At 43.1% G+C, this 18,633-nt stretch overlaps 1 protein-coding gene across 2 annotated transcripts in view; it reads left to right on the top strand.

Moving 5' to 3' along the window:
• Positions 1-18,633, top strand: part of rb1cc1 (RB1-inducible coiled-coil 1) — a 283,146-nt gene that overhangs the window by 91,315 nt on the left and 173,198 nt on the right. For both annotated transcript variants that reach the window (XM_038809347.1, XM_038809345.1), the window contains exons 8-10: positions 15,092-15,276; positions 18,235-18,421; positions 18,520-18,601. In XM_038809347.1, coding sequence (XP_038665275.1) covers positions 15,092-15,276; positions 18,235-18,421; positions 18,520-18,601 — 454 coding nt within the window. The remainder of the gene's footprint in view (positions 1-15,091; positions 15,277-18,234; positions 18,422-18,519; positions 18,602-18,633) is intronic.

Here is an 18,633-nt window from a genome sequence, read left to right as displayed (position 1 = left end):
AAGTTGGGAAAGCTCCCTTCTGTAAACAGATTCCGGCTTGGGTCGCTGTCTGTGCGGAGTCTGCACATCCTCCCCGTGTGTTGCGTGGGTTTCCTCCGGGTGCTCCGGTTTCCTCCCACAGTCCAAAGATGTGCAGGTTAGGTGGATTTGCCATGATAAATTGCCCTTACTGTCCAAAATTGCCCTTGGTGTTGGGTGGGGTTACTGGGTTATGGGGATAGGGTGGAGGTGTTGACCTTGGGTAGGGTGCTCTTTCCAAGAGCCGGTGCAGACTCGATGGGCCGAATGGCGGCCTTCTGCACTGTAAGTTCTATGATAATCCTCCCAATTCCTGCCCTCTGCCATCTCCAAAATATCCCGTCCATCTTTCCCAGGCAAACCGGTGGTATTACAGATTGGGGACCAGACCGATGCTCCCTCCGCTCCCACTAGCTTCCTCCATTGCCCCCAGACTCTCGGGGTTGCCACCACCACGGGGCTGGTGGAGTACCATGCCGGCGGGAACGACAGAGGCGCCGTTATCAGCGCCCCCAAACTGGTGCACTTACATGAGGCCGCCTCCATACGCTCCCATGCTGACACTCTCTCCACCACCCACGTCCTGATCATGGCTATATTCGCTGCTCAATAATAGTTACTGAAGTTTGGCAGCGCCAGCCCGCGCTCTCCCCGGCTCCGCTGAATCATCCCCTTTTTTTACTCGCAGGGTCTTGCTGGCCCATACAAAGCCCGTGATAACTTTGTAAACCCGTTTAAAGAAGAAGCGCAGAGTAAAATGGGGAGACACTGAACACAAACAGGAATCTCGGAAGGACTGTCATCTTCACCGTCCCACCTCCAAAAATCATCCTTCGTTTGGTCCACCAGCCGGGCCAGATTAAGTTTGTGTAACCGTTCCCATTCCCGCGTCACTTGGATGCTTAGATACCTAAAACTTCCCCCAACCACTCTAAACGGCAGTTCCCCCAATCACCTCTCCTGTTCCCTTGCCTGGATCACAAACATCTTGCTCTTCCCCAAATTTAGTTTGTACCCTGAGAACCGGCCAAATTCCCCCATAATCCTCATGATTTCTCCCCCCCCCCCCACCACCGGGTCCGACACATAGAGGAGCAGGTCGTCCATGTAAAGTGAGACTCTGTGTTGTCCCCCCCCCCCTGGACAAACCCCTTCCAGCCCCTTGAGGCTCTCGGGGAGATCGGCCTGTAGGACCCACAGCTCCGGATCCTTATCCCATTTCAGATTCAGCGAGATCATGGCCTGTGACATCGTCGGGGGAAGCACCTGTCTCTCCAATTCCTCATTGAATGTCCTCCTCAACAGCGGCCCCAATATCCCAGAGAACTTTTTGAAGAACTCCGCTCGGTACCTGTCCGGCCCCGGGGCTTTATCTGACTGCATGGCCTTCAGCCCCTCCACTATCTCTTGGATCCTGATCGGGGCCCCCAGCCCTTCTACCAGCTCTCCGTCCACCTTTCAGGTAATTCAGCCCCCCTAGGAAGTGCCTCATCCCCTCTGGCCCCGGTGGGGGTTCCGACCCATACAGCCTACTATAAAAATCCTTAAACGCCTTATTCACCCCTGCTGCGTCTCCCACCAGGGTCCCGTCTCCATCCTTTACTTTCCCTATCTCCCTGGCTGCCTCCCTCTTTTTACGCTCCTGTGCAAGCATTCTGCTGGCCTTCTCTCCGTGCTCATCGATCGCCCCCCTCACCTTTCTCAGCTGCTCCACCGCCCTCCCTGTGGTTAACAAGCCGAACTCCGCCTGTAGCCTCTGCCGTTCCCTCAGAAGCACTGCCTCTGGGGTCTCCGCATACCTCCAGTCGACCTGTAGTATGTCCTTTACCAGTCGGTCCGTCTCCGTCTTGTCCACCTTCTCCCTGTGGGCTCTTATTGAGATCAGCTCCCCTCTAACCACCGCCTTCAATGTCTCCCAGACCACCGCTGCTGAATTTTCCCCCGTGTCATTGACCTCCAGGTAATTCTGAATACATTTACTCAACCGCCCGCACACCTGCTCATCCGCTAAGAGCTCCACGTCTAACCTCCAGTGCGGGCGCTGATTACTGTCTTTAATAACCTGTAGGTCAAGCGAGTGTGGGGCATGATCTGAGATTGTAATCGCCGAGTACCCTGTGTCCACCACCCCCGTCAGTAAAGCCCTGCTCAGAATGAAGAAATCGATCCCCCCCCCCCCCCCCATCTGCTGCATGAACCCTTTTAGCTCCTTAGCCATTGCTGGCACCCTGCCCATTTTTGAGCTTGACCGGTCAAAACCAGGGTCAATAACTATATTGAAGTCCCCTCCCATGACCAGGGTATGCGAATCCTGGTCCGGTATCTTCCCCAGCATCCTCTTTATAAACACCACATTGTCCCAGTTTTGCGCGTATACAATTACTAATATCACCTGCACCCCCTCCAATTTCCCATTGACCATAACCGGCCTGCCCCATCTGACACTATTCTACCCACCTCAAACACCATTTGCTTGTTGATCAGGACTGCGACCCCTCTGGTCTTTGAGTCCAGTCCCGAGTGGAAAACCTGTCCGACCCAACCTTTCCTTAACCTAATCTGATCAGCTACTCTAAGGTGGGTCCCCTGCAGCATTACCACATCCGCCTTCAGTCCCCACAAATGCACGTACACGTGTACCCTCTTGACCGGCCCACTGAGTCCCCCCCCCCCCCCCCCCCGTCTGCCGTCTGCTGATGTTAAGCTGGTCTATAATTCATTGGACATGTTCTATTCCCCATTCTTAAATATAGGGATTACATTAACTATCTGCTTGTTCTCTGGCACCACAAATGTTATTGTACATGCAAATTTTTCAAAACAATTATTGACATTTTTCTATTTTCTATTGCAAGTTTATATAGTTTACAATATGGAAATAAAACATTTCAACAGCTGAGCATAGTGGACTTGAGAAGTAACAAAGGAAATAAGTTACTGATAGGAGTGGTTTGTAGGGCCCCTGATAGTACCTACACTTTTAGGACAGAACACAAGTAAACAAATAATAGTGGATTGTAATAAAGGTAAGTGCAATAATTGTGGGAGATTTTAATCCTATAATGGACAAATTAAATTTGAAAAATTAACCTGGAGGATGAGTTTCTACTGGGCAAAGATTGTTTCTAAGAAAAATGCAGACGGGATTAGTTTATAACTTTGTCATAAAGGATCCTCTCAAACAAAAGTGATCATAAGAACTTAAAGGCAGTTTCAAGGCTATGAAGGTAGAGTTGGCTAAAGTGGATGGGGGAAATAGGTTAAAAGGTAAGTAGAGAATCATTAGGAAGATATTTGCTAACTCTCAAAAAAGATGTATGCTTTTTTTTGATAAACAATTTTATTGAGGCATTTTGGCATAGTAAACAATAACAATACAACACAGTGTGCAAAGAACAATCAACATAGTGCAAAAACCAGGTCTCCCACAAGGACCTGCCTAACTAATCCCCTAATCCATGTTGCCCCCCTCCATTTTCTCCAGACCGAGAAAAGTCGCCATATCCGATAGCCAGGTCTCCGACTTCGGGGACTTTGAGTCCCTCCATGCCAGCAGAATTTATCGCCGGGCTACCAGGGAAACAAAGGCCAAAACGTCAGTCTCTCTCTCTCCTCCTGGACTCCCGGGTTTTCCGAGACTCCAAAAATTGCCACCTCTGGACTCATCACCACCCTTGTTTTCAGTACCCGGGACATAACGTCTGCGCATCCCTGCCAGTACCCCCTGAGTTTTGGGCATGCCCAGAACAACAAAGATGTATGATTTTGGAAAAGAATGATGTTAATCGAAGAATGCACTATCCATAACTAACGAATGGTATCAAATTGAAAGTAAAGTTGTGCAATGCTGAAAAGTTTCGGGGTATCCCAGAAGATTAGGAAAGTTTTAGAAACCTGCAAAAAAATTACTAAAAAATAATGAAGGGGAGAAATTTGCATACAAGACAAAAGCAGTACGTAAAATACAAAAAAAAAGACAGAATATGCCTCCACATGTCGATTTTTTTTAAAAGACAGTAGAGGGCAGCATGCTGGCACAGTGGCTAGCATTGCTACCTCAGGGGCCGAGGTCCCAGGTTCAATCCAAGGTCACTGTCCGTGTGGAGTTTACACATTCTCCCCATGTTTGCGTGGAGGAGGGGTAAGAAAACAGAAATGTTTTCATTGTAAAATGTGTTGGTGGTTTAAGAAAAGAATTGGGAAGACAGACTTGGTCAAACAGGATAAGTCAATGGGGTTTATTAAAGTGGGAAGAAAAACTGAGGTGTAACAGAGTGTACATCCTCTTCAGAGGTTGGTAGATAAGCAGGTGCCAGATATTTTTAAAGATTTTATCTGTGAGGGTAAGGTTTGCTTATCTGTACACTGTGGAGTAGGTAAGGAGATTAATCTTAAGGGATACAGGAGCAAGCCAAACTTTAATGGTGGGAGATATGGAGTAACTATTGCCAGAAAAGGTGGTAATATGTGGAATTCGGGGTGAGAGGAGTAGTGTGCCACTATGTGAGGTAAATATTGAATCTGCCAAGCAGCTGGCATGAATCAACAGGTAGAAAACGAGGAATAAGGTTTATTGATAATACAATCAAACTCTCTACTCCCTGAAGGATCCCTCCCTAACCTCTGTGCAGATCAGGGTTTACTAGTGAGGGCTTCTCTTGTTAAGTGAAAGCCTGCCCCCGTTACTGGGAAAGTTCATATTCTGTGGAGACCATGGGGAATCGGATCATCCTTACATCATGACTCTGTGGGGGTTATAACAGTAAGGTTAGAGAGTCCGGTGAAAAGTGGTGATGTGAGTTATAGAAAAATTATCTTTTTCAGGGGTACAGTTTATCCTAGGTAATGATATAGCTGGTTCACAGGTGGGGGTGCAGCTGAAAAGTTGTTTTTTTTTATTATAAATTTAGATTACCCAATTATTTTTTCCAAATAAGGGGCAATTTAGCGTGGCCAATCCACCTACTCTGCACATTTTTGGGTTGTGGGGGCGAAACCCACGCAGACACGGGGAGAATGCAAACTCCACACGGACAGTGACCCAGAGCCGGGATCGAACCTGGGACCTCAGCGCCGTGAGGCGGTTGTGCTAACCACTAGGCCACCGTGCTGCCCACAGCTGAAAAGTTAATGGAAAGTCGAACAACTGAGGTTTTGCAAGAAGTATATCCTGGAGTGTTTCCTGATTGTGTGCTGACAAGATCACAATGCTACAGGTTGAGATGGGAGGAAGAGAACTTGTGCTTGATCAGATGATTGGCAAAGAACAAGAGCGGTTGGCAGATGAAGCAGATATCTTTCGTTCAAGCAAGTTGGTTCAATTACAGCAGAAAGATTCTGAGACAAAGTAGTTTTATCAGAAAGCATATTCCAAAATGGATTGAGTGTGTTATTACATTAGAAATAATAAATGAATGAAAAAAATGGAGACTGTTTACATATTCAAGCAGATCAGAAATGGACAGGTGTTCATCCAAGTGGTATTACTGGTGGGTTATAGATGGGAGGTTTTTGCAAGTAGCGCATGAGGTGTCAGTAGGCGGCCTTTTAGGATAAGGAAATTCCAGCAAAAGTACAAAAATATTTCTATTAGCCTGGACTGCATAAGAATAGTAAGAAGTCTTACAACACCAGGTTAAAGTCCAACAGGTTTGTTTCAAACACGAGCTTTCGGAGCGCAGCTCCTTCCTCAGGTGAATGGAGAGGTATGTTCCAGAAACATTTATATAGACAAAGTCAGAGATGCTGGACAATGCTTGGAATGCGAGCATTTGCGGGTAATCAAATCATTACAGATCCAGGGAGAGGGATAATCACAGGTTAAAGAGATGTGAATTGTCTCAAGCCAGAACAGTTGGTAGGATTTTGCAAGTCCAGGCCAGATGGTGGGGGGTGGATGTAATGTGACATGAATCCAAGATCCCGGTTGAGGCCGCACTCATGCGTGCGGAACTTAGCTATAAGTTTTTGCTCGGCAATTCTGCGTTGTCGCGTGTCCTGAAGACCGCCTTGGAGAACGCTTACCCACTGCATAAGAATGTAATTGAATTTTGCCGTACATGTCTCACATATCAAGCAATAGGGAAACCTCAGGTGGTAATCAAACCAGCACCATTAGTACCCATTCCAGCATTTGAAGAACCTTTTTACTAGGGTCCTAATTTAAAAAAAATAATAATTTTAGAGTACATAATTATTTTTTCCAATTAAGGGGCAATTTAGCATGGCCAATCCACCTAACCTGCACATCTTTGGGTTGTGGGGGTGAAACCCATGCAGACACGGGAAGAATGTGCAAACTCGCGCGACAGTGATCCAGGGCTGGAATTCGAACACGGGTCCTCAGCGCCGTAGTCCCAGTGCTAGCCACTTCCACCTGTCACCCCTACTGGGGTCCTAATTAATTGCGTGGGACCCCTGCCTAAAATCAAAAGTGAGAATCACTATCTGTTGACCATAATGGACGTGTCTACTAGATGTCCATAGGCAATTCCATTAAAAAACACTACATCTAAGAGGGTTGTAGAGGAGTTAACTAAATGTTTTACTCTATGTGGACTACCAAAAGAAATTCAATGTTATGTTGAAGCTTTCAAGGAAGTTATGGAAATCTTGGGAATAAAGCAATTTAACTTAACACTATCATTGGCAATCATAAGGTCATTAGAAAGATGACATCAAACTTAAGACCATGTTGAGGACTTATAGTCAGGATTATCCAAACGATTTGGATAAAGAAATTCCATTTGTTCTATTTGCAATTGGGCTGCACTTAATATATCAACCAAATTCAGTCCGTTTGAACTGATTTTTGGTCATGAGATGAGAGGACACTTAATTAGTTTAAGGAGAAATTGGTGAATCAGCATTCGGAGACTGCGCTATTGGGTTATGTGTCAAACTTTAGGGAGAGATTAACTATGGCTGGTGAGTTGACTAGGAAACATTTAAAATTGTCACAACGTGTGATGTCAAAAGAGGTGGATAAGAGATCCAAAAAATCGTAGTTTTGTTCGTGGGGAGAAAGTACTAGTAGTGTTACCAATGGTAGGTGAACCATTTAACATCAAAATTTAGTGGGCCTTATCAAATTGAAAGGAAATTGAATGGTGAATTATTTGATAAGCATGCCAGGTAGAAGGAAATTGTCATGTTAATGTGTTCAAAAGGTAGTTTGATAATGAAAGAAAGACTGAGGAGGTGTTAGTCATTGTAACTGGGAGAAGAGATAAATCCAGATGATTCTGAATTTGACATTCCTCAAATTAAATTGGATAATGAGGAAGTATTAAGGATATGGGATAAATTATTGAGTTGCCTTCCGGAGAAAATCAAAATGACCTAAACGATTTATTACAGTCATCTAGAGCAGTGCTTCTCAAAGTGTGGTACGCGTACCGGTGCCGGTACGCGAGCCATCGTCTGCCGGTACTTGGAGTGTTTCCAGAAAAGAAAGAGACAGTAATCCTGGATTGGCTTGTTTTGCTCACCGGTCCCTGGCACATTGAAAAAAAAAACTGCCGGTCCGTCACATCAGATAGTTTGAGATGCACTGATCTAGAGCTATGTGTCAGAATAAATTGGGGTGTATGAAAGTAATTATGCATGATGTAGATGTAGGAAATACTATTCCCATTAAATAGCATCCGTACAGGCTAAATCCACTAAAGACAGCACAAGCATAAAGGAGATTGACAGCATGCTTAACGAAGATATAATTGAAGTAAGTTGTAGCGATTGGAGCTCATCATGCAACCAAAATTGAATTGATCACAACGACTGTATGTGGACTAGAGAAAGGTCAAAAGTTACAAAGTCAGATTCGTATCCTATTCATCGTTTGGAAGATTGTTGAAAAGGTGGGAAAAACAAATTTTATGACCAAACTTGACTGACTTAAAAGATATTGGCAAATATCTTTATCAGACAAATGAAGGAGGTTACTACTTTTATGACGCCAAGTGGTCTGTATCAATTTAAAGTCATGCCATTTGCAATGAAGAATGCGCCAGCAACATTCCAAAGACTAACCAACAAGGTAATTTCTTGACTAACAGTGCACATTGACGATTTGGTGGTGTTCAGTCAAACATGGAAGGAGTATTTGGTACATTTAAAATAATTTTTGATTAACTACAGGAAGCTGGATTGGTGGTAAAGTTGGCTAAAAGTGAATTTGTAAAAGCTTAAACTACATTCTTAGGCCATAAAATTGGACATGGCGAGATGGCCCATGGAATGTGAAAACTAAAGCTACTGGAGAGTTTCCAATTAATTCCATCAATGATGAAAGAAATTCTAACATTTCTGGGCATAAGTGGTTTCCACTGGTAATTCAGGCCAAATTTCAGCAACATGGTGGTTCGACTGACTAAATCTCTGAAAAAGCACAAGGAAGTTCAGTGAACGTTGGAATGTCAGGAGACATTTGATAATCTGAAGACTGTGTTAACCAGTGTTGATGAACCGAACTATGCTAAGCCATTTAAGGTGGCAATTAATGCACGTGGGTGTTGGTGCTGTACTGCTGCAGGAAGACGATAAAAGAATCGAAAGACCTATCAGTAATTTTTCTCCAACTAAATGTTTATCAAGAGAAATATTCGACTAATGGGAAGGTGACATTGAGTTTGGTTTTGGCATTACAACATTTTGGTATTTATGTTGGTAACAATTCATCGGAGACAATTGTACATACAGACCATAATCCATTAAAGTTTTTAGGCAAGTCTAGAAATCAAGAAGCCAGACTGGTCAGATGGAGTTTATTGTTACAACAGTTTAAATAAAAAATCCTACATGTATCAAGAAGAGAAAATGTGATTGCCGATGCTTCATCACAACTGTGAAGTGCAAGAATTTGGAATGTTCGAAGCTGGAAAAGAAAGACTGAAGTGGACTAGGCCCATGTTTATGTTTGTATGTTTAAAATGTAAAATGATATGTATCTTATAGAGTATAAGTTGTGTTTAAACATAAGACATGTTTAGAGTTAAAGGCTTTCGAAAAATGTAGCTATCTGTTTATATTGATAATTTTTTAAAGGTATGACAAATTTAGATTTAGTGATTTAGAGATGTGGATCAGAAATTGGCTAGTTGAAAGAAGACAGAGAGTGGTAGTTGATGGGAAATGTTCAGAATGGAGTTCAGTTACGAGTGGCGTACCACAAGGATCTGTTCTGGGGCCGTTGCTGTTTGTCATTTTTATAAATGACCTAGAGGAGGGCGCAGAAGGATGGGTGAGTAAATTTGCAGACGACACTAAAGCCGGTGGAGTTGTAGACAGTGCGGAAGGATGTTGCAGGTTACAGAGGGACATAGATAAGCTGCAGAGCTGGGCTGAGAGGTGGCAAATGGAGTTTAATGTGGAGAAGTGTGAGGTGATTCACTTTGGAAAGAATAACAGAAATGCGGAATATTTGGCTAATGGTAAAATTCTTGGTAGTGTGGATGAGCAGAGGGATCTCGGTGTCCATGTACATAGATCCCTGAAGGTTGCCACCCAGGTTGATAGGGTTGTGAAGAAGGCCTATGGTGTGTTGGCCTTTATTGGTAGAGGGATTGAGTTCCGGAGCCATGAGGTCATGTTGCAGTTGTACTAAACTCTAGTACGGCCGCATTTGGAGTATTGCGTACAGTTCTGGTCGCCTCATTATAGGAAGGACGTGGAAGCTTTGGAACGGGTGCAGAGGAGATTTACCAGGATGTTGCCTGTTATGGAGGGAAATTCTTATGAGGAAAGGCTGATGGACTTGAGGTTATTTTCGTTAGAGAGAAGAAGGTTAAGAGGTGACTTAATAGAGGCATACAAAATGATCAGAGGGTTAGATAGGGTGGACAGCGAGAGCCTTCTCCCGCGGATGGAGGTGGCTAGCACGAGGGGACATAGCCTTAAATTGAGGGGTAATAGATATAGGACAGAGGTCAGAGGTGGGTTTTTTGCGCAAAGAGTGGTGAGGCCGTGGAATGCCCTACCTGCAATAGTAGTGAACACGCCAACATTGAGGGCATTTAAAAATTTATTGGATAAGCATATGGATGATAAGGGCATAGTGTAGGTTAGATGGCCTTTAGATTTTTTCCATGTCGGTGCAACATCGAGGGCCGAAGGGCCTGTACTGCGCTGTATCGTTCTATGTTCTAAATGCAGGATTTTAGATATATTGGATTATAAAAATTAGGCAATTTCAGGGATAAACTTCTGGGTTGGATTGTGTTTGACTGCAGTAGCCATGTTTTAAAAATAATCTTATTTTGTAAGACTAGAAAACTTTTAAGAGCCAGAGGTGAAATTGACCAGAGTAAAAAGCTTGGGCTAATGCAATGCTGTTTGAGTAGGGGGAGTTCCTGGAGAGATGATGTCATAGTTGGGTGGAGCTAAAATAGTTAGACATTTTTAAAAAGCATTGAGTTGAGTTCTGATCTGGCTACCCTTTAGACCAGAATAAGGGTAGCCGGGTAGCATGGTGGTTAGCACAATTGCTTCACAGCTCCAGGGTCCCAAGTTCGATTCCCGGTTTGATTCACTGTCGGTGTGGAGCCTGCACGTTCTCCTTGTGTATTCGTGGGTTTCCTCCAGGTGCTCTGTTTCCTCCCACAGTCCAAAGATGTGCAGGTTAGGTGGATTGTCATGCTAAATTGCCCTTAGTGTCCAAAATTGCCCTTAGTGTTGGGTCGAGGTGTGGGCTTGGGTAGGGTGCTCTTACAAAGAGCCGGTGCAGACTTGATGGGCCGAATGGCCTCCTTCTGCACTGTAGATTCTATGATGAGTTCTTTTGTTCTCAGTTGGATAGTTAAAAAAGCAATTGATGTAGTGGCGGTTTCAAGACCTGTGTATTGAGTCAGCTTCCACATTGGGTTCTTCCCTGTGGCTCAGCTCAGTACAGAGAGGAACAAAACACCACAACCTGGACAAGATAGCTATTTAATCAAGCTTGCTACGTGTACACGGAGAACAGACTGAATATCAGCCAAGACCTGTTCTGCAGATCAAAGACCCTAACACAGTAATTATACAACGTTCAAAAATCAATAGCCTTCCCCAGTTGGATGCGATCCAATCTCTGAAGCTGCTACTTTAAACTTATCCAATAGAATTGCAAGCAGCGTTTAAACTTCACCCAATAGAATTTCAAGCAGCGCATGATTGATCCTCATTCTGACAGCTGCTTACAATCCCCGTAGCTTGCTGACTGTTTGTGAGAATCAGAACAACAGAACCAGCATCCTGAATTGTTTCACAAAGACAAGGGCTGGGATTCCCCCATACCGGGGGGGGGGGGGGTCCCGGCGTACTGGAGTGGCGAGAACCACTCTGGCGTCGGGCCTCCCCAAAGGTGCGGAGCGGCTACGCCCGCGCCGGAGTGGTTGGCGCCCCGCCGACGGATGCGAATGGCCTTTGGTGTCCCGGCGCACGGCTGGCCGAAGTTCCTTCGCCGGTTGGCTTGAGTCCGCGCATGCGGCGGAGCGTCAGAGGCCGCTGACGTCACACTGGCGCATGTGCGGTGGAGGGGGTCTCTTCCGCCTCCGCCATGGTGGAGGCGGCGGCGGCGGAATAAAAAGCGTGCCCCCACGGCACAGGCCCACCCGCTGATCGGTGCGCCCTGATCGCGGGCCAGGCCACTGTGGCAGCACCCAGGTGCCCCCCCCCCCCCCCCCCCCCCTCCAGGGGCTCGCTCCCGCCGCCTGCCCCTGCCGGCACCAGAGGTGGTTTAAACCACGTCGGCGGGAGAGGCCTGACAGCGGCGGGACTTCGGCCCATCGAGGGCCGGATAATCGCTGCAGGGGGCCCGCCAACCAGCGCAGGGGGCCCGCTGACAGGCGCGGCATGATTCTCGCCCCCACCGATTCCCGGGTGGCAGAGAATTCAGGCCATGGCGGGCGTGGGATTTACGCCGGCCGGGGCGAGGGGGTTGGAGAATTCTGCCCAAGATGTCAGAAGTAATATCCTTTTGGTCAAGTTAGCTATCCTTAATCCCATTTGATTACTTATTACTGCTATGTCCTAAAAATACACGTCTAATGGTTAATAATGATTACTCAGTCCTATAATTTATCTCAATCCTTAATAAAAATAACTGGTGTAAAACTACTCTAGTGGCATGCTAACGATTCAGTTTTATGAGGTATCATTGCTGAACCCCCTCTTCAACAATAATAGTATTTTATGCAATGCACACGTGACTGAGAAGAAGGGGAAGCTGAAACAAACCACTTGAAACAGCTTTGTTAAAAAAGATTCAGCCAGAGTCTGCAGGGGTTCTAACAGGAGCCAAATCTATTCTGGAAAGTCTGTATTACTCTGTGCCATTGGGATGTAGGGTGGATTGTGAGCTGAATGTTATTTAATTGGGAATAGAGATAATAATTAAGGATATTGTATTTACTTTATTGAATAGAATTGTTTAAGGGGTAATTGTAAGCTATTTTTGGGTATGATAAACATTGTGTTAATGAAGATTTGTTTTCTGATATCAAATCCCTTTTTCTTTGTGCAATCGCTCCTGGAGTGAAGTAGTCTTTCTGCACAGTCTTTCAAATTAAGCAAAAATATTGCGGTATTGGTTTAGTATCCTAGTCGCTGTTGGTGTCTGGTCTGGGATTGTGATAGGGAATTTAGGATGAGAGGATATAGTTTCAAAGTAAGGGTCTCTCACTTAAGGCTGAGATGAGGAATTTCTTTTCAGAGTTGTTAGTGTTTGGAATTCACTTGCATAGAGAGCAGTGGAAGCTGAGTCATGGAGTATACTCCAGGTTGAATTAGACAGATTTTTGATTGACAAAGGAGTTGAGAATTATAGGGGATAGACAGGAAAGTGATATTGAGGCCTCAGTCTGATTTGTCATGATATTTTTGATGTTATGAAAATATCTTCAAATTTATGGTGTAACATTAAAAGGAGATAATGTTCTAAAAATGGACATGGAATTGTTAGTGTATTCCCTCTCTTAGCTTGAAACAACTCAATGTAGGTAGGGTAGCTTTTAAATTTACCTTTAATTTGTGAGGCAAATTTCTTTAAAGCTTAGAATACTTTTTGTATAACATATAGGTGGTTCTCATTCTTCGTTCTCTTATGGCAGACACATTTATTAGGTACAAATATTTTCTCTGTGAAAAAGTGAATCTCATGTTCCCCTACATTTGCTCCGTATCGGCAGAAACTTCAGTGCTGCCAAGGGAGTTTGTTGCAGAAAATTTTTATTCTGTTCACTGGCTATTTGAATCATATAGTATTTACATTATTGGAATTGTCAGGATTAACGAAGTTTTTTTTTAAGAAGAACCCAAGATAAAGTCATCTCATTGAAAGAAATGCTGCTAATTAAAACAGTTCAGCCTTACTAAGCAATACTGAACGCTATGTACTGTTGGGGAAATATCCATTCTGCGCACTACTTTCCTGTTTTGCTGTGCTTTCGTATGCCCTGTTTATTTGGATATTGTTCCATCTTGTGATGCCAGGGACCTCGGGACGAGCCTGAGATGACTCATCCATCCGCCACTTTTGGCTGAAGATGATTGCAGATGTTTCAGCCTGGTCTTTCGTACTGATATGCTGGGCTTCCCCATCATTGAGGCTGGGATAATTGTGGAATTGCCTCCCCTGATTCAGTTTTTAATTGTCCACCGCCATTCATGGCTGGATGGGCGGCACAGTAGCACAGTGGTTAGCACTATTGCTTCACAGCTCCAGGTTCGATTTCCGGCTTGGGTCACTGTCTGTGTGCAGTCTGCACATTAGCCCCGTGTGTGTGTGTGTGTGTAGATTTCCTCCCGGGTGCTCCGATTTCCTCCCAAAGTCCCGAAAGACGTGCTGTTCGGTGAAATGGACATTTTAAATTCTCGGTGTACCCGAACAGGTGCCAGAGTGTGGCGAGTAGGTCTTTTCACAGTAACTACATTGCAATGTTAATGTAAGCCTACTCGTGACACTAATAAAAGATTATGTGGAAGGACTGCCGAACTTTGATTTGATAAGTAAGTTGTAAGATTGCTTGGCTCTGTCAATTGCACTCTTTGGCATGCATGTAGTGTGTTGTAGCTTCACTAGGTTGACAGCTCATTTTTAGATATGCTTGGTGCTGGTGCAAGCATGCCCTCCTGTATTCTTCATTGAACCAGGGTTGATCCCCTGGTTTGTTGGTAATTGAAAATAGTGTTATGCTGGGCCCTGAAGCTACAGATTGTGATTGAATGCAATTCTGTTTGCTGCTGACCGTTCATGATATCTCATGGATGCCCAATTATGAGCTGTTATGTCTGTTATGAATCTTATCACATTTAGCACAGTGGTAGTGCCATAATATCCTCAATATAAAGATGGTCCTTTTGCCATGATCACTCCTAACTATACTGTCTTCGCAATTAAAATCAGGATGCTAAAGATGAGTTCAGGTAACTTGTAAAGTGTGTGGGTGGGGGAAATTACATGGGTGGGATAGGTGATGGACTTGTAATTAAGGATGAAAGTTTTAGCATGGTGTAACCGAGTCTTCCATCCCAAGTACACTGTGTCCTTTTTATCTTCCTTGCTTCTTCCAAGTGTCAACTATGATGCCATGAGAGCGCATCGATCCAGAGTTACTGTTGAATAAAAATAGTGGCCCTTAATTTCTTATTGGTCTATTGATAAGAGTTCAATCAAAAGAGTTCAAAAAACTGCTGGATATTAAACAGAAATGTACTACTGCAAAACAAGAGTTCTTTGGATGATAGATTTCTTTGTAACCCAGAACAAATATGTACTGATGATGTAACAGGCATTCATTGGAGCCAACAATTTTTCATGAGCCACTTTTTATATAAAACCTGTTCACATTTGTTTTTCTGCAGTGTGTGTTACAGTTTGTGTAAACATCGGAGAACATGTTTCCTTACGGTATATAAACACTCTGAAATCTGCCCCAATCAGAAAGCTACGTTTTTTAAAAAAATAACGTGTTTAAGGAAATAAATATACTTTAAAACACACACTTTGCCTAGGAGTACTACTTAAGTGTTTCTGTACTGAAAAAATATTCCATGCATATGAGTTTTGTATAATCACTATTTTGGTTTGTACCAACAGGGATTTCTAGCTAATCAGAAGAGAGCTGAAAACCTGAAAGACCCATCTGTTCTTCCTGATTTATGTCTGAGTCATGCAAATCAGTTAATGATTATGTTAACAAACCACAAAAAACTGCTGGATATTAAACAGAAATGTACTACTGCAAAACAAGAGCTTGCAAACAATTTGCAAGTTAGATTGAAGTAAGTTTGATCATGCTTGAATTTTATCAGAAATTCTGGAAAGAAGGTGGTAATTACCAGCCTCCACAAAAAGGGAGTTACTTTTACTTCACAACTTAGTTATTGGAGTATATGACATTTTTAGTTTAGAATTTTTTAAAGTAAAATGTCTTTTATGAAGGTCAATTATTTCAATTTCTTTACAGACTTGGAATTCAATTTATAGGTAGAGCTGGAGATGAATTAATATCCTCCCAAGCTCCAAAATATACTATCCTAAAATATGCTAAATATACAACAGGTATATACTCTGCTTAAGGCACTGTGGGTGTAGGAACTGATGCCCCCATCTTTTGAACTGTTTAAGGTATCTTTTAAATTGTTCCTCAGCACCATATATAATCCTGTCAACACAATTACCATTATTTTTGGACCCATTCTGAACTTGGAATAGGGGATATTTAATCTTCAAACATGAGCATTGTTTTGAAATTTCCAATGCCAGCAGTTTATGATTGTTGTACATTGCAGCTTAAATGTTAAAACAAAATAGTAACTTAAATATAGGTCACTCTATTTGCTCTCTGAAACATTTACTAATGTGTGTGTGTGTGTGTGTGTGTGTGTGTGTGTGTGTATACACATACGAGAACACAGGACTTAGGACCATGAGTAGGCCATTTGGCCCGAATGTGCTATCCTATTCAACATGATCATGATTGACCTGGTTATGGTCTCAACTCCACCTTTTTATCCCCCTTGTCTATCAAAAATCTAATTCAAGCCTTGATTAAATTCAATGGCTGTGCCTCCGCTGCTTTCTGGGGAAGATAATTCCACATATGAATGGCCTTCTATTTATATAGATTCTGAACAGTTTTTTTTGTTTTAATTTAGAGTACCCCATATTTTTTTCCAATTCGGGGGCAATTTAGTGTGGCCATTCCACCTACCCTACACATCTTTGGGTTGTGGGGTAGAATGTACAAACTCCACACGGGACAGGGACCCTGGGCCGGGATTCAAACCCGGGTCCTCAGCGCCGTGGGCAGCCGTGCTAACCATTGTAGATTTTGAATAGTTGAGGCCCCAGCACTGATCCCTGTGGCATTCCACTAGTTACAAGTTGCCAACTCAAACACCAATTTATCCCTTCTCTGTTTCCTGTTAGTTAAATAATCCTATATTTGTGCTACAGTGTTGCCTGCCCCATCCACTTTATCCTTCTGTGTTGTAATATTTAATGTAGCATCTATCTAATGCAGTTTGGAAATTGTCATATGCCACAGCTGCAGGTTTGTTTCATGCATGATGGAACTAGCAATTTCCCTGTGACAGATGTTCTGCTAATTGGCCTGTGGTTTTCGTTTTTCTGTCTTCCTCCTCTCTTGAATAAAGGTGCTACATTCACTACTTTACAATTCATTCACTGGGACCCTTCCAATTTTGGAAGGTTATAACCAGTGCCTCTGCTATCCTTGCAACCACTTATTTTAAGACCCTAGGATGCAGGCCTTCAGGTCCTCGGGACTTGTTAGCCTCTGGGTCTGATAGTTTCCCAGCATTTATTTCCCTGGTGATGGTGATTTGTTTTATGTTCCAATCTTCGCCTTCCCTTGATTTTCAAGTATTTTTGGAAATTTTGAAAGTGAAAATAGAGACAAAATAGCTGTTCAACACCTCCATGATTTCTTTAATTTCCTAGATTCGCTCTCGAGCCATTTAGCTATGTTTTCCGATTTAAATATTTGGAGAAACTCTTACTATTTTTTTATATTACTCGTTAGCTTTCCCTCGTACTCGACGCTCCCTCTCTTTTTAAGGCATTGGATCTTAAAAATCTGGCCAGTCTTCTGATCTATCACAAATCTTTGCAGATTTAAAATCATACAGTACAGAAGAGGCCCTTCACGTATGCAGCGACAAAACTACATGAACCCTGCACTAATCCTACTTTCCAGCACTTGGCTGTGCATTCCAGACTACCACCACCCTCTGGGTGAAAAATAAGTTCCTCAAATCCCTAATGCTAAATAAGGCACCTGAAGTGGACTGAGCGCATAGGTCCCTGAGACAGAAGCCTAGAGCTGGGAGCTGGGCGGTGATCGTGAGACTCCACAAATTTGTGGAGAAAGATGATTCTGCGATGGGCCGATGGCGTACCTGCGACTGGGAGGTGAATAACAGTAATTTAGATTCACTGATGGTGCAGGGATTATTCCTTCATGTGAAGACCATTATAGATATATGTGATGACTGGTTACTGTATACCTTCAAAGAAAACACTGAAAAAAACATTGTAAAGTATTGAAATCTGTAATTAATTTATAGTATATTTATTTCCTACAAATGTCACCTTCAGATATGTTAGTGCGGTGTATTGTTAATTTGCTGTCAAAATGAAGATGAAGCTAATGATACTTTATTTATATGCAAATAATACAGGTATTTCAGGTGAGGGCAGATGTGGAATAAAACATTGAAATCTATAGATTGCCATCAGAGATCTGTTGTTTTGCCTTAAGCTTCACAAAATTAGAATCTTGCTATCTTTTTTTCTTTTAAAATGCGCAGGATGACTGTGACCTCCCTGCCCCTGCACCATTTCCACTTTTATACCTACTTTGACATTGAATTCGCTCACTCTAATGCACACTTTCTTTTGGCCCTTGAGCTGTTAATTTCACAATCTTTTAATCTGATTTGTTAAAGACATACACAGATGTTTGCCCTGTTTACCAAATGTTTTTTTTCCCCTTGAGGTGACATTATCATTTCACATTTTCAGCAACTTGCCAAGGAAATGATTTTAAGTTCATTCTCTGCAACAAATTGTGTCCCATTACTTATCATAAAATAGTTAAATTTGTCGGAATTCCATCGTAGAAATTTTGTATAGATTTCACCGTTACAAACTTTTCACACACTGTTTCAAAATTGCACAGTGATTTAGTGCTGATTCAGATGTGTCTTTGTTAGGTGGTGCTGTTATGTGATGCTTCACGCAGATCAAAATGGTGAAAAACTCCAGGCTTTGCTACGACTTCTGACAGAACTGCAAGAGAGAGTCCGAATTGTTGAGGCACTTAGCACTGTTCCTCAAATGTACTGCCTAGCTGTTGTTGAGGTAGTAAGGCGGAAAATGTTCACTAAACATTACAGGGAGGTATGTTAATCAATTCTGGTCTAAATCTCCATACAATACTATTCATATGTAACATTTTTAAAAATTAACAAAATAATTCACTTTTTTTCCCCTTAAAGTGGGCCAGTGCTCTTGTAAAAGAAGGAAAGCAACTCTACGAAGCTGAACGAGCAAAAAGGGAATCATTTGGAAAGCTGTTTAGTAAGTTAATTTCTCCACTACCCAGGGTCATT

The sequence above is a fragment of the Scyliorhinus canicula genome, chromosome 10 (assembly GCF_902713615.1).
Source record: "Scyliorhinus canicula chromosome 10, sScyCan1.1, whole genome shotgun sequence".
Taxonomy (NCBI): domain Eukaryota; kingdom Metazoa; phylum Chordata; class Chondrichthyes; order Carcharhiniformes; family Scyliorhinidae; genus Scyliorhinus; species Scyliorhinus canicula.
The sequence above is the reverse complement of the archived record's forward strand: the minus strand, read 5'-3'. Positions and strand labels throughout refer to the sequence as shown.